General features: G+C 39.3%; 1 protein-coding gene across 6 annotated transcripts in view; it reads right to left on the reverse strand.

Moving 5' to 3' along the window:
- Positions 1–16,737, reverse strand: part of ATE1 (arginyltransferase 1) — a 69,698-nt gene that overhangs the window by 20,415 nt on the left and 32,546 nt on the right. For all 6 annotated transcript variants that reach the window (XR_014548919.1, XM_083616976.1, XM_083616975.1 and 3 more), the window contains one exon: positions 14,695–14,794. Coding sequence is in view for 5 of the 6 variants with exons in the window: in XM_083616976.1 (XP_083473102.1) it covers positions 14,695–14,794 (100 nt within the window). In the remaining variant the exon portion in view is untranslated. The remainder of the gene's footprint in view (positions 1–14,694; positions 14,795–16,737) is intronic.

Below are 16,737 nucleotides of genomic sequence, written 5' to 3' on the forward strand. Positions count from 1 at the left end.
GTTTGGCCAAAGCTTCACAGCGGAGTGAAGATTTGAAACTTTTGTTTCCATAGCCCTGGTTTGATATTAACCACTGTACAACACTGGCAGATTGAAAATAACTGATCTAAACTGCTTAACAAAATAAAATAAAATAAAATTGAACAACCTCAGCTGGAAATATTCAAAAATTATGAAGAAAAGAGTAATATTCTGCCAAGTCAGGTTTGGTACTCACTCTGATAATGATAACCCTTGGAGAAATAAAGTTACTGTATACATTCAAGGTTTTTGTACATTTTTGATGCTGGTTGTGGTATGGAGCAAAATGTCCATTATGTATAAGGGGAAAAGCTTCAAAGCAATCATTTTGATTACCACTGTTTCAATAGAAATGTAATAAGCAAAAAAATAATAATTGTATTCCTCTGTATAATTCTGTAAGGCAGTAAATTATATAGTCTCCTTTTACTGATTGAGAGCCGAAAGCAACTGGAAAAGATAGAAGATTCTGGACACACATCATGAATGAAGTGGAACAGAACATATCTACAAAAAGTGTTGAGATATTCCAGAGAGAGCTGGGGGAGTGAGACATCCCAATGGCTTATTGCTAAATAGGCTTACTTTGAACTAATAAATATGTCCCATATTTATGAGACTATCAGACAATAGGTTTTATAAAAGACCTAAAGTTATCTAAAGTGAGAACTTGCTGAAATCTTTCAGGAGCTTTAACAGGAAGAATTATAAACAATCCATCATCACACTATCATAAAGGTCACTACTGAATAATTTGTCTTAAGAATTACAAGGTCCAGAGAAAAGTAAAAACTCTCAAAAGAACTTTTAATGTTTCACTCTGGGCTAAAACAATGGAATGAAAAGGTTACGAAATAATCCCTACAGGACCAATAAACATTATTTAGTCTACATCAGATTTTGTACCTTAGCTCCAGACTGCTGATGACAGAAATAGAATGTTTATGGATTTTCTACTGAGGTTAAGATATCTGAATGTTTATCCAAAACTTAAATAATGTCCAAATGACTGACAGGTATCAAAAGAGTTCTCGTAAGAAACCAAATATTACAAGTAGGCACATACTCACTGGGGTCAAATAAAACAAAATGGGTTAATCTTTGTTTAAATATCATGTGCCTCTGATATGGTTAGGTTGAAATCCTAACTACGATGACATGGGAGTAAGTCTCACCGAGTTCCATGGGACTTACATCCAAGTAAAAATACGCAGGATTGTCTCCTTCGTAAAACGAATCCATAATACAAAAAGGTCTAACTCTTTCCTTTCTTCCCCAGCAGAACCACTTTGTACTGACACACATAATCTGGTCTGGGGTGCCTCCAACCCTCCGAGGTAGATTGGTAGGTAGGAACGAGCCAGTGCAGGAAGTGGAAGTCTCCTTGTTTTAAGTCATTTCCATTCAGGGAACTGAATACCACCACATATGCTTGCAGCCCTGGAAAGCATACTACTGAACAGCAAATTCACAAATTTATTCTGCTTAAAAACCCCCAGCATGCGATACTTTTGAGACTTTGGTTCCAATATGTCTATCATTTGTTTGTATGATATATTGCTATATTAAACTTCTTTTAAGATATACTAAACTTACAAGCTATTAATTTTTATAAAACATTTTGAAATGTTGTATATAAAATAGCTTCAGAAGGAAAGTAGATCAGCTTAAGGCGCCAGAATAAATCATATGTTTAAAAAAGGTACCACTTCAGTTTAAGAATCCTTTACTTAGAACGAGGAAAAGAGATGTTTTACCGATGTACCTATCGGGAAGGACTGTAAGCATGTACCTGCTCTGTCTGCTATCCAGTTTGCTAACTTTCAATGTGCAACTTCAAGATCCCTTTCAGCCAAATATGGACAGGACAGCCCTTCAAACAGAAGACTATCCTCTGCAAAATAGTTCACACAGCCACCACAGTCTCAAGAGCAGCTAAAAGGTACCCAAGGGGATGGACAGTGCCAGACTTTGGTCTTTCAAATTTTAGCGGCACCCTTTTAAAAACTGTTCTATGACTGCCTGAGGAGGTGTCACTTAATTACTTAGAAATGTGTGCTCTGCTTTCTAAATAACTTTTATACAGCATCTTACACCAAGTCTATCAATAATATAACCAGTAATGTAAAAGATGAAAAGATGCAATTTAACAGATAAAAGCGGCATCAAACTTTGCTGTTAAAAATACTTTTTTAAAGCACGGGAAACACAACTGGCATCAAAGTGTTACTGATGAGGTTGCCAAACAAATCTCCTTAAAGACAGCGTTCTATGAAATAGGACAATACCTCTCTCTGGTGGTGATCATCACGCACCATGCCTTAGTTGGCAGAGATACCCAGAAAAAAAGGCTCTGAATTTTACTACAGTGAGCAAAGAGTTTGATACTCAAGGAGGATTTTGAAGATCAGCACCATCAATTTGGAAATGGATTCGGTAGTAGTGCAGCTGCATAAGAATTCATGAAAGCATCGGCAATCTAACATGCTTCAAATTAACGGTAGTTTACAGACTGTGTTAAAAGGCAAGCCTGTCCACAACACACAGAAAGCAAACCTGATAGTTACCAGCACATGGAAAAATGGGACACGGATATTTGTGTTGGACAACCCTTTCTAGAACAACTTAAAAACAGATGATTGAATCCAGGCTCTATGTTCTTCCTTTGTGGTACTGAAGCCCAAGTGCTATATTTTTTGTAATAATAATTATGCAACTAACTTCTGAGGCTTACAAAACAAAGATGGGAATCTGCCAGCCTCTCCACTATAACAAGGCATGCCACAATTTAAAGAATGCACTGAAAACCTTTTGGCTTTCAAACTTCAAAACTATTTGACAAACTACACACGCATAAAACGCTTAATATCCCCACTGGTTCTTTTGTTTGGCAGCTTTTTTGTACAACATTTCAACACCGTGTGGGACTCTAGATGCTGTTGTTGGAAACAAGGCACCACGTGGAAGTCTACCCAACTCTATGCAATGTTGAAGGACGATACAATATATCTAGGAGTCACCAGTTATTGCTACTGACATTTTCCTTTCAAAACAAGCTGATTGTGTCAGAATGGGTTCAACTGCTACTCTAATATATTATGAAGTAACACCTACAACAATTGCCCTGCTCTCATCCAATAAGAGATTGTATCAGGTACTTCAGCATGAAGGAAAAATGCACCCTGGATTTGTTCTAATCCTTTTTAGCCAGCTGCTTTAATATAAAGAGGTAATAAGTAGTTAAAGGTAAAGAGTAGCCACTGAGTAGCCACTGTGAATGACAGGAAAGAAAACCTACGCATGCTCTGGCAAGAGTCATAATTTAAATCAAATCAGCTTTAAGCTCAACTCTCCAGACAACTCAAAGAAATAAAAGTTATGTTTGAACAGGAACAAAGTTTTAGATATGATGGTCATCAACACTGGCTATCCCAATTTTACACGCAGCATTTCCTGCAATGTCCCTGCAATGCAAGTGTTTTATTACATGCTGATATGGCTGGGGTAGCCAACGGCAAAGCCTTCTCTAAACCCTCCTTTGCTGTAATAAGTATAGACATTTTCACACACACCCCTATTAAATATATATCCAACCCTTTCACCCAAAGGAGCCGAGGGTGGCAAACAACAAGTGATACCACACATTAAAATCATCCTAAAAACAATTCAAGAAAGACTTCACATTTAAAAGCATATTGAAAGATAAAGATCTTCAGTAGGTGCCAAAAAGCCAACAGAAGTGGTGCCTGTCTAATATTCAAAGGGAGGGCATTCCAAAGGGTAGGTGACACAACCCTGAAGGCACAATTCTTACATTGTGCGGAATGGACCTCCTGATAAGATGGTATCTGTGAGAGGCCCTCACCTGCAGAGCACAATGTTTAGCTGAGTATATAAAGGGTGAAATTATCTGTCAGGTATCCTTGTCCCAAGCTTTACAGGGACCAAAAACCACGTACTGTATAATTGTTAAGGATCCTGATGTTATTCAAAGCAATAGCAAAGACTCCTGAGATGATCTACAGATCAATTACTGTATACCATAAAGTGGAAAAATACTTTAGTGATGCAAAATGTGGCACATTCTAGATTGAATTCACACTTACTCTGACCAACTACCAAAGTACTGAGCAACTGGGAGGGCAGAGTCTATGGACTGCAATCATGCAAGAACATGGACAGTGAAGGCCATTCTCAGTACAACATCAGTCAGGGCTATGAAATGTCCTACTCTTTCTTGTGAAGTAGGCTATATAGTAGGAGATTGCCCAACAAAGAACTGATGCTCCAGGAAAGATGATTTATATTTATATAAGATGAATGGCACATTTCTAAAGAACACCCCTCTGCATGCTTTGGCAGAGTAAATCATAGCACTCTCACAAGCCATTATATGAGCTGCCCTCTAGTTTTGATCTAATTCATGGCAATCTTCTTTGTGTTCTGCTGTGATTAGTGAGTGTGTAACTACACCAGAGCATGAATTAGACATGATAAAACTCTCCCTAGTGTCTCATTCAAGAACAGTTTGTCTCGGGCTTGTTATGGGAATCTGGAATTAATCTTTCTGGCAGCTCTCTTTGACAGCAGTAGTCAAATCACCCCTAATAACTCAGCGGCTATTAACCCCTTTCTCTTCCCTTCCCCCTCAACTGACTTTATAATCAAGCACACCAAGATTTAAAAAAATGGAAGAGTGGAAGTTTAATGTATTATTTCAATTGATTATGTGTTAGATTATTAACAAATTAACATTATACATTTTATATAAAAATGTATTCAATGCACTGCCTTCATGACACAGAATGTAAACTTCCATCTAGTCTGACTTAAACATATGTTATTAACATATATTATTTGCATACAGAGCGGTGTGGAAATTACATTTTCCAACACTAATAAAGAGTTAAGTGTATATGTCTATGGAAAGCATTCATTACCTATCATCATGCTTCACAGTTATTGCAAGGTGTTGCAAACCTTATTGCCTGAAACTCAGATTTTGGCCACATGCTACGTCAACTGCAACAGATCACCATGGAAAATCTGAACTGAACTGACACTTTGCTTATATGACACAAAACTGACAAGGTCTGTCACTCAAAGTGGGCAGAACAATGCAAAAAGTTTAGTGGGACATCTCCAGGGGGTTTTAAGAAATGAAATAGAAAGTATTGTATACTACTGTAGAGATTGCCTATGCCTCTTATACACATGAACATTCAAACTTGGACAAGCAGCAAGCAGTGCAGCACTTGCTCACTATGGGCAGTATTCCACTAATTTGCAGTGCACAGGGATTCCCGCTAGTGCACTGGGACTTTCCTTCCTCTGCATCCTATCCCACCCTCACCCCCAAATCTGCTCCACAGGGAGGTTTATTCTGTTAACTAAGCAGAAATGCTTGCACTGATGGCACCAATTCCTTAGAGCCACACTGAACCCCACCCAAAATTTCTACTGTGCAGACTTGGGAAGTTACTATTTCTCAGTTTAATACACCTACCTCACATGCTAGGAATCTGCTATAATGAGATCTGACTTAAGTACTTGGGAAGCAGGGAGAAATCAAAAACAAAGAAAGCCATCTATGTTTTCTAGAGAGAGGGCATGTAAGAGAAAGCTTTGCTTCTACCCTTGAAAGTTACCTTTTGCTTCTGTTAACATGTAACCAACAGTGCTTTCAACAATGTACTCAGTCATCAACAGCGACAACTTCCTTGATCCTGCTGCCTCCTAATACAAATGGAGAATGAGACTCATAGGAGAGGTGGAGCCTCACATTTCACAGTATACAATGCTGTTAGTGATAAGTAACAGAGTTCCTTGAAACCATCACTGAAAGGTAACATCAGTATCACAGTGTCAGCAGCAATATGCCTTACAATATGCAGGTGGTCTTTAAAAGAGTAGCTGTGAAACTTAAAACATTAAACTTTAAACCTTGTTTTTAAGACATTCTGTTAGCGCTAGATGCAAGTGACAGAGAGCAACTGCAGCTGCTCCAAATTTGCCGTATCTGATTAGAGTTCTCAGTTTCCCCAGGCCAGGCAATCAGCTTGCAGCATCTGGAAAGGAATTCATTCAATTGCTCTAGCAGGTCTTAGTAGCCCTTGTAGGCCAAAGCATAAGCTCTTGGGCAAGGAAGTTCCAGGTTCCAGGGCAAGAGAACCATCAGCAAAGTGGTTTGTGAATTGAACTCTTCAGTACTCATGCTGGGATGTGTGTGTGTGCACGCGCACGCACACATGCAAAGGATTGGCTGCAAATGTCCAGTGCTGCAAATAACAGCACGGAGGAAATGTAACAGAGGATCTCAGAGGATTTCTCACCCCCCCCCCCCCCAGTAAATGAAGAAAGCAACACCAACTCCACACTGTTCAGAAGAAATCATCCTATAAAATGGAAATCTAGGCTTGGCTTTCTAATTGCTATAGAATATATATTCCCATACTTCCAAAGATCTCATTTTCAGACACATGGACAATTTATTTGTTCTAATGCAAAGGGGGGGGGGCAGATCTGAACAATATATCAGTTTGCCTGAGAAATGCAACAAAACCAGTGTTAAGGGCAGTAAAAACTTTTAACTGATTCAGCCTCATTAGTTTATAAATCATAGTTTTAAAATGCTTACTTTATTTCATGCTAGATCTTGTTATGCTTTATTTACATTCACTTGGCATAATACAGCACATTCCACATGCCACTCAATCTCCTTGCAACAGGGAATGGGAAAATGACTGCTAGCTCTATGACTGGAGCTCTAAAATATTCCTATCACATGCTCTGCACAGGTGTATGACCTATTTGGCCCAGCAGTTATGGAAACTCTTCAAGATTGAATGGCCGGGGAGAAATATGCAAAATAAAATGTGAGTTATAGAAACCAAAGAAGATAGAAACTCTTTTGAGTTTTTACATTTCTTTGATCTGCTTCCCTTAAGAGTCTTAAAGGGGAAAAAAGAAGTGGTGCAGTATTAATTAGTGTGTGTGTGTGTGTGTGTGTGTGTATGTGTATATATATATATATATATATATATATATATATAGCTGTGGGTGCAATGTTCTTTCAGTGTTGCTCTAGAACTTATTTTACGTTGTCTGTGAGTCTGCTAAAACGAATCGCCAAGACAGAAAAGCAGCTGGTGTTGAGTGTAGGAAGTTCCCTAGCTCAGCATTGGATCTTTCGAATAAATGTGCCCCTACCCAAGCCACCACTGACAAACTCAACAAAGGAAAGGAAGCATCAAAGCTTCATTTAGAACAGCTCCTCTTCAGTGATGCAAAATTTTCAAAGAGTCGCTTTTCAGAATATATAAAAAACCGAAGTACTCCGCATTATATGTTCTGCATTTATTGACACACTGATTACCTGAAGACATGGTGAAAGAAGAGCATCTAAAAATCAACCGCCTTATATCAATGTGACTATTGCTACTTGTCATTCCATCTATTTGAAGCATCCATAATGAAGCAGCTTAATCTAGATGGGTCAATAAAGACAGTGGTCTGGTGAGCACACCACGGCAAGCCAAACCTTGACCTAGAACAAATGTGCAGTTTCCTGGAGAAGAGATCACAGTTACTTCACACCTCCCTAGTCATTTTGCTGCTGCCCTGAACTAAACCAATGTATATCTTCGTGTACCATGCAAACCCACCTCGTTGACAAGCTCCCTCCAGAATAACCACTAAAGTTTGTTCTTAGTTACAGCTCATTGTTAGTTTGGAGAGAACTTAACCGCAAGCCTGGGTTTGGATGATGCACTGAGCCAAAGCTTGGCTTAGTTCAAGCTCAGCAGTAAAGGACCAGGCATGAGTAAAGCAACTATGAGCTCCTTGCGGGAGTCTGGGAAAGTTTAGAAAGTAAGCTACTGTCTTTACTGAACTATCTAGGTTTGAATGTCAGCAATGTGTGAACCAGGTTAGTATCTTATAAATAATAGATGCTCATTTATAAACCATCACCAGAGCCAGCAAATTACCTATATCTAAATCAATGTGACGTATAGTCTGACCCCGTCCACCAAATAATGTAACGTGTTACAAGTGCATCTTCATGATAAATCAAACTTGTACTCTTATCAAACCCTACAAAACAGAGTATAAGACATATTCCTCTAAACCTAAGGTTATTAGTATAGTGGTACATCGAGTTAAGAACTTCTGGAGGTCCGTTCTTAACCTGAAACTGTTCTTAACCTGAAGCACCACTTTAACTAATGGGGCCTCCCGCTGCCGCCGCGCTGCCACTGCACGATTTCTGTTCTCATCCTGAAGCAAAGTTCTTAACCTGAGGTACTATTTCTGGGTTAGCGGAGTCTGTAACCTGAAGCGTATGTAACCTGAAACGTATGTACTGTACTGACTTTGTTTCAAATATTATTTTTTTCTTTTTAAAATAGTCCTTATGGATTCAGATTGAGGAGGAAAAATACACAATTTAAACCCAGTTGTTGTAGCTCTAACTTTTAGCCCTAGCTTTCTGAGAAGAGAAACACTTCCCTAGATTAAGTCATCAATCAGGATCATGTCACATCACCACAACCTCCTTCTAGAGTAGTCTCATAAGGGTTTAATTCTGCTCACTAAGAAATTTAAACTAGCTCCTACACATTTTGAATAATGCCACAAATTTGAATAATGCCACAACCAACCACAAAAGAAAGCTGTCAGTTCTATATAAGCCTCTATCATAGGTCCCTGGCATTGTCGATAAGTATTACTACTTTAGCAAATAGCAGACTGTCATCTGAAATCAGCTAAAATACAATGAGGCTAATAAAGTATCCATCAGGAAGATGCGAAGTGCCAGCTGCGTTGTGTGTGGGGTTGGCAAGAAATCTGCAATCCTTTCAGTGTTATAGTGGCAGGCTCACAAGAGAATGTGGCTAAACAACATCCTGTTGGGCTTTTGCTCTGCTGTGGTTTTCCATTTCTGCTTAGGCAGCAAAGCCAAGTTTACTGAAAAAGGTTAACTAAATTCCACAGCCAGGGAACTGTGAAAAAGCCAGAGCTCAGGGGATTTAGGCTGCCAAAGCTTGACTTTGCGGATGTGGAGTTGCAGACTACTACTGTACCATTTTTCAATGCTGCTGAATCCCTCAAAACCTAACCACAGAAAACTGGTTCTCAAGCACTGCACAATAAATACCTTCTGCTTATGACCACAGCCTATCAGAGGTATTTAGCGTAATGATTAATCACAGATGAATTGGCCTCTTGTTTCTATTCTGACATTTTGGAATCCTTTCTACTATTCTCTCTCCATCTGATATCAAGCCATGTCAGGAGAGTGAAATGGACCAACTGAAATAATTACATTTCCTGCGGCTTTTATGCAAATCTGGAAAAAGTTTCCACTAAAACACCTTGTTCAAGTAATAGAAGATTCTCTAGAGTTTTAAAACATTCTGAGATATTAACATTTTTTTCAGAAGCTATTAGTTCTACTGTACACTTCAAAGTATACCTTCTTTAAAATTTGCGGACTCAACGGAAAAGTTTTTGAGAAAGCAGACAGCTGGCCAAAGTAAAGACATTGTGGGCTTAAATTGAAACTAATTTGCATGAAAATGTGCATGCCAAGAGAGCCTGAGAAATGCCACAGGGCAAGGAAGCTGAGCTTAAAAAACAAAATGAGTATCTTTTGACAACTCATATAAAAGCTTAAGGTTAATGAAGGACAAAACAAAAAGGTGTTCACATACAACCATATATTTTCCAGTCAAAAGAATATAAAGCAGGAGCTGTCCGATAGTACCTTTGATAGTAAAGGGACAGAACAACTTTGGAATAAAAAGCATGGGAACTTAAGTTTGGGCTATAGTTCATTGTATACATTTTTTTATTTTTGCTTTCTTACAGGAAAGTACTCAACCAAGCTATAGAGAAAGAGCAAACTATATAAGGACCAGACACAAAGCCTTGACACACACTGCTATAAATCTTAAGTCTCAGTGTTCTGATCCCATGTTTGCAATATGTACAATAATATCACAACTAAGAGGGTGGAGCCAATCATGAGAGTTTTTTCCACCAGATCATCACCTTACTGGGAAGTTTATAATGCAAGATACATTGAAATTACCAGTACAGTGTCATAGTGCATGTATAAATACATAAATGCATAGTGCATGTGTAAATTAAACACACTGGGCACTTTCAGGTTGGCAGTCTGCCATCTACAGATAGCAAAGATGCTTTTCCTGACTGGTGCTAGACATCCATGCCTCATCCTTATGTGAAAGCCAGCGAATAATAAAGAAATGACATTAACTGTCAGCCAGTAGCAGTAGTCTTCCAAAGTCCAATTAAAGTAATGGAATGCTTAGCCTTCAGACAATCCTGGCCTGCTCACTTCTATGCACAGTATTAAGTGGAATTGTTTATGAAGGATATTGACAAGCCAGAACGTGTGCAGAGGAGGGCAACCAACATGATCAAGGAATGGTTGAGGAAGTTGGGCATGTTTAGTCTGGTAAAGAGGAGACTGAGAAGATGTATGATAACCATCTTCAAATATCTAAAGGGCTGTCACATGGAAGATGGAGCAAGTTTGTTTTTTCCTGCTCCAGAGACTAAGACCCGAACCAATGGATTCAAGCTACAAGAAAGGAGATTCTGACTAAACATCAGGAAGGACTTTTTAACAGTAAGAGCTGTTCAACAGTGGAACAGCCTTCCATGAGAGGTGATGGACTCTCCTTCCTTGGAGGTTCTTAAGCAGAGGTTGGATGGCCATCTGTCAGGGATGCTTTAGTTGAGATTCCTGCATTGCAGTAGATGGAAGAGATGACTCTCAGGATACCTTCCAACTCTACAATTCTTTGGTTCTACGTTCTCCTACTAAATCAAATAGGTCTGTTTATCACCCTTATTTTTTATCTCTTTTAGACAAGTCAAGGTGATGAAGGATAACATAAATCATTGTTGGAAGGGAAGGTTGTATACTAGTTTGTATTTTCCAACTGAATGTATTAGTGAGAGAAAATATAAAGACCAAAAAGAATGAATCTTGAACAAAAAATTTCATCCCTGGGCCAGGCTCAGAAGAACTGGCTTTGGAGGCCATATCTACCATTTAAAATCTGCTTGCATGTGAGAAAAAGGATTGATGGGTATGAGAGTTATAGGAGTGTTATTTCTAAGCAGAATACACAGCATAGGGCTACATAGGCAGTTTGACCAGGTAGAAGGGAGCTTCCTATATGTATGGAATTAAGCTGAACTTCCTTGGAGTTTGTTACTGAGTTGCTGAAATCTCTTTTGAGTCATTCAATTTCTTACAAACACTTTACCACCATAAGTGCTCTCTGTAGTTCCAAGGAAGGCCAATTTAGGAAGACTGTATTTCACACTTTCTGCCAAAAGCTGGATCAGCACATCTTTGTAGCATTTATGGAAAGAGTATCACATTTTTAGATGGAAAAGCCAGGTAACCACTAAAAATGCATTTTGTCAGGGCAATATTCTGTCTTGCTCAGCAGATGGAAGCACATTTCGAAACACCACTGCACTTTAGTAACTGGTGAGAAGCTCAATTTAGGCTGGAAGGAAGCTTTCCTAGCCAAACCAATAAAAAAACTTTACACAGGAATATATAATTTAAAAGAACAGGATCAAAGGAAATGAAAATTACAAGTCAGGGTGGGGAAAAGTACTCTAGACCCAAAGATCAACTGTCATCAGTGATTTTTCCCTCATCAATCTATTAAAGTTTGAGGTTTATCTATTCATATGCAGGGGGCAGGCAGCACATTTGCAGCTTTTCCAAAGTGGCATAGGAAACATAAAAGATTTGCAAAAATAATTCTGCCCCCAAGCAGCGATCGTTCTTGAACATGAACCAGCCATCCTTATTTTGAAAGAAGTTACTGGCAAAAGTAGTGCTTCCATTTGTACTTCAAGGCAACTGATTTTCCCAACACATTTGGATGTTAAAGATGCAACCATAGTTGCAAACTTGATTCACAGATACTATCTGACTGAGGAAGCAATATTACTTCTTATCAGGAGCCAGTCCTATCATAAAAGGAAGGCAAGACAGGATGCTTCAGCCAACAAATGTGCAGAAGAGGCAGACTTGGGGCTTAATTGCCTTGCTTGACATGCAAATGAAAAGAGCGAGTGGCAAGATCAGTGCTTTGGGTAGCATGCTGGGTAACAGCAATATATGGACTACTGGACTGGGAGAGGAATTGGAGTTCAACACGATGGTGGCAGAATTATGATGTATACATTTAAATCTGTAAATGTATTTAGAGTTGATACTTCAGGCAGCAGAATATCTTGATGGAGCAGTTATCAAATGCATACTCTCTCTCAAACCAAGCAGTCTCTCAGTACATCTTTTGATTCTTAAGCACAAGCATTCTTGGCAAATCTCCCTTGAATATTCATATATTCCCATTCCTTCTAGAATCTAGAGAACAGAGACAGAGAGCACGAGCAGAGGCTGATGAGGTGGCAGAGGCAGGGCTGCACTGCTTACCTGGCTTCCCAACACTGCACATTGGTGCTAGTTACTGAAGCAAGGGGTTCAAGCATGGGCACATAAGCAGGAGTGTCAGATGGGTGCTGCTGAGTCCACACTGCATTGATCTCTGCTGCCTCCCCACTTCCCATCTCAGTAACCAGCAGCACTGTGCACCATGGAGAAGCCAGTTAAGCAGCCTCAGGTAAAGGCACCATTTCGTATTTTTCAAATTTAGAACCATTCCATGCAGCAAACTGTTTCCAGTGTGTGTTCCTAAACAATGGCTAGGTGAACAACATAATTTGAATGCTATTAGGTAGCTGATAGTGTGAGTGTGTTTAAAAAGCCGAGGTTTCTCTATGTAAATTTGCAACACGCACATTTCTTTTTTAATGAAGCACCTTGAAAATCTAGGGAATGGCTGCGGTAGGCAGTAAGGTCACCATTAACACGGCAAAAGCGAGGGAGTATTCAAGCCTTGCACAGGCTGAAACTGGAATAAACTTTTTACACTGCAAAAGAAAAGGACGTTACAAAAGGGAAAGCCTCTGAGACACCTCAGCCCTTTCACACTGGGAACAGCATCTGCCAGCTTGGGAGCCACTTCTTGTGTTCTGGTTTGTTTGTTTGTTGTTTCTACCAAAGCAGCTCTGTTCTCCAAGTGAATTACTCAGGAAGCACTGTTGTCCAGAAAAGGGAAAAAAGCAGCACTGGAGGCATTACTTCTGGCCCAATAAATACACTTGCCAGAGCAAAATGGAAAGATGCCCCACAAGCCTCTTTATCAGGCTGTAAGAAGCCTCTCATACCAATTCAGGCCAACAAACCTTCTAGTGGAATTTTGCACATGCAGATTGGCAACACAGCTCAAGATAAGAGATCTTTCCCATGCCAGAGATGATCCTTGGAGGTGCAAAATCAGGGTTTAATGCATGTGATGCATACATTCCTCTTGCGGAGCTGACCCCTCCATGCTTTGCAAAAATATCTTAGTGACCTTGTCTCCAATTCTGTGACCTGCTTTTCTACTGTATGCTTGATATTCTGTTATATGCATATCTATATACAGATTTCCATATCTATATTTGCAGATAGTATGAACATTTGGACTGCAATCATAAAGAAACATTTACTGGAGAGCAAATTCCACTAAGCACAGTGCACATAAGCATTGTTAGAATGTGAGATTTCCTCCCCATCCCTTTTTTTTAAATAAAAAAATGGGAACTCCAAGCCATAACCTAGAGAACAAGACATTCCTTTTTTTGGTGACATATACCTAGTAATCAAACACAAAATATGTATTTGGTATTAATTCTTTACATTTTTCTTCTAAACACTGAGCCAATAAGTTAGCTCTATACCTAGTCATCTGATGAACACTGGTATGGTGGTTCATTTACAGTGGTACCTCGGGTTACATACGCTTCAGCTTACATACACTTCAGGTTACAGAATCCACTAACCCAGAAATAGTATTTCGGGTTAAGAACTTTGCTTCAGGATGAGAACAAAAATCGTGCGGCAGCGGTGCAGCAGCAATGGGAGGCCCCATTAGCTAAGGTGGTGCTTCAGGTTAAGAACAGTTTCAGGTTAAGAATGGACCTCTGGAACGAATTAAGTATGTAACCAGAGGTACCACTGTATTTCTTTACAGCAAACTAATTAAAGAAACCAAACTGTAAGGCGTTCAACAAAACCCAGAGATATTCTATAGACGTTATATGATTTCAAATCATTAAAAACATACTAAATAAGTTATTTTTTTTACCAACCTTGAACAAAATGGCTGGTATCCAAAGAATGACTTTAGGGATGCCCAAGGGTTTTGGCATACCCAGTGGAATTTCTGGTTTTCTTTCCTTTGAACAGAAGATCTTTGCCCAAAGTCGCAAGCTGCTTTGAAAGTCCTCTCAGTTTTAAATGTGGTTTGCTAGGTGGCATGGGGGAACTGTTTGTGAAACCCTAGCCCATAGTCTTCTTGGCATGTATAACTAGTTGCCTAATTCATTGGATACCAGCCAGTAAATCTTATGCAGATAAAAATATAAAATACTCTAGACACTTGAAAGAAAACTGAACAGAAGCCAGCTCCATTTTGGCCAAGCCAAAGCAGGGAGAAGTCATACAGAACAGTCACATCAAACACCAGACTGAATTCAGACGCATTAATAAAGTAACTTTAGCCTTACCTTATATCTCATTTTAGGGCATGAATGAATGTAAAACCCCATGTAGTAATAGCATAGGTCAGAGGCCTTTTCATGAAGTTGCCTAGTAAAAGCAATTTCCCTGTAAAAGAAGCAATCATTCTGAATGGATAAAAAGATAATACCAGATAGATGTGTTCACAGATGCAAGGAGCTCTTATAATACAGCAAACGTGAAATAAAATGGAATGACCTAAATGTTGGCCTATGTTAAAGGGATGATTACATGCAGAGACAGTTCCGTATAAGAACCCAACAAAACCACAAACTCTTCTACTTAAGAAAGCCAATTTTGCATTTTGTCCTGCCAAGAAGCTAATCTGAAATTCAAATTGCAAGTGATTAAAGGCACCCTTTTAACAGGTTTCCTATTAATATTCATGCACTGATGTTCTATAGAAGTCTGGCCCAGTCATTGTATTCAGAGGGCTAAGACAGTACATGCAGACTTCAGAGAATTTTAAAATCAACAAGTTTCAGGAAGCTTGCAGCGAGTTTGAGTAATTTACATGCAAATATGCAGCAAGTGCTATTTTCCATATTTGGCGAGTGCTGTCTTCTGTGCTCGTCCCATTTATTTATTTGAAAGAAAAATTACAGTATTTTAGCTTTCTTCTTATTCAGTCTTGAGCCAGCAAGAGGCGAGCGGTAGTTCTCCAGCTCTACATCACTTGGAGACAGTTGCTTTCATCTAACTTGGGACAACACTCTAAGTGATGTGTGTGAAGAATGCACAACTGCCAATTCCTCCTCATTTTGTTCTAGCCAGCAGTACTCCTACTTGGCCTTCCAGCCTCAGCTTTGTTTAAAGTGTTTCAACAAAGTAGGTGGCAGATGAGGACTAAAAATGGTCTGCTGCTAATGGTCTGCAATTCCTCTTGCAGGTAGTGGCTGAGCCACTGTGGTATCCTAGATTGGGGGGGGGGGCATTCTAACTGCTAAGGAGAAAAAGACAGACAACTAAAACAGAAGTTTAAGTAAGCCTGCCTGAATGACACAAGATATATACAAGGGTAGCCAATGTGCCCGTTGTTCAAGCAAATATGACAACCCACTCATTGTAGATGTTTCTTTGGGATTTATTTATTTTTTTGCCTACAAAGACCTGCAAAGCGCAAAGTCCATAGATTTCGCAGTCATTAATATTTGCCTTAATGACTTCAGGTAGCATTATGCATGTTAACTTATGCGTGAATTTTCATTTTGAGATTAAAACCAGTCAAACAAATTCCTTTATAAATATATATTATGTTTGTCCTTTTGGTTGCTTTTCCAGAACCAGAAGTTACAACATACCACTTCATCATTTGTCTAATGCATGGGTAGGCAAACTAAGGCCCAAGGGTCACATCCGGCCCAATTGCCTTCTAAATCCGGCCCACGGACGGCCCAGGAATCAGCGTGTTTTTACATGAGTAGAATGTGTCCTTTTATTTAAAATGCATCTCTGGGTTATTTGTGGGGCATAGGAATTTGTTCGTTATTATTTTCCCCCAAAATATAGTCCGCCCCCCCCCCGCCCAAGGTCTGAGGGACAGTGGACCGGTCCCCTATTGAAAAAGTTTGCTGACCTCTGGTCTAATGGATTGGGTTCTTATACCGTGGGTTTTTCTGAAGGGACCCACCCATTTAAATATGTTTAAGCAATATTTTAAAATGGGATTCAAACTAATAATGCCACCAAGCTCAGGCAAGGCTTTTCTAAACATCCCTGAATAAAATTGGTAACAGCCTGCATAGTATCAAGTTCCTCGGCAGCTTCTTAAGGGCTCTCTATTCCTAGCCTTCTGTTAACTTAGGTAACTAAGTTACTTTAGTAACTTCACATTAAGGCATCTACTCCTGGAGGGAGTTCATATTTACTCCAGGTTTAAGAAGCTGAAAACCTGACTCGTTAAAGCAGACGGAAGCTAACCAACTTTACACGAGGGATGGGAAAATCTGTGGACTTTTAAGATATTGGTTATCCCACTTTACATCACCCTTGAAGACAGTTCTTTTCATTTGAGTTTAAGTAAGCTTGTC

The sequence above is a fragment of the Podarcis filfolensis genome, assembly GCF_964270895.1.
Source record: "Podarcis filfolensis genome assembly, chromosome: 5".
Taxonomy (NCBI): domain Eukaryota; kingdom Metazoa; phylum Chordata; class Lepidosauria; order Squamata; family Lacertidae; genus Podarcis; species Podarcis filfolensis.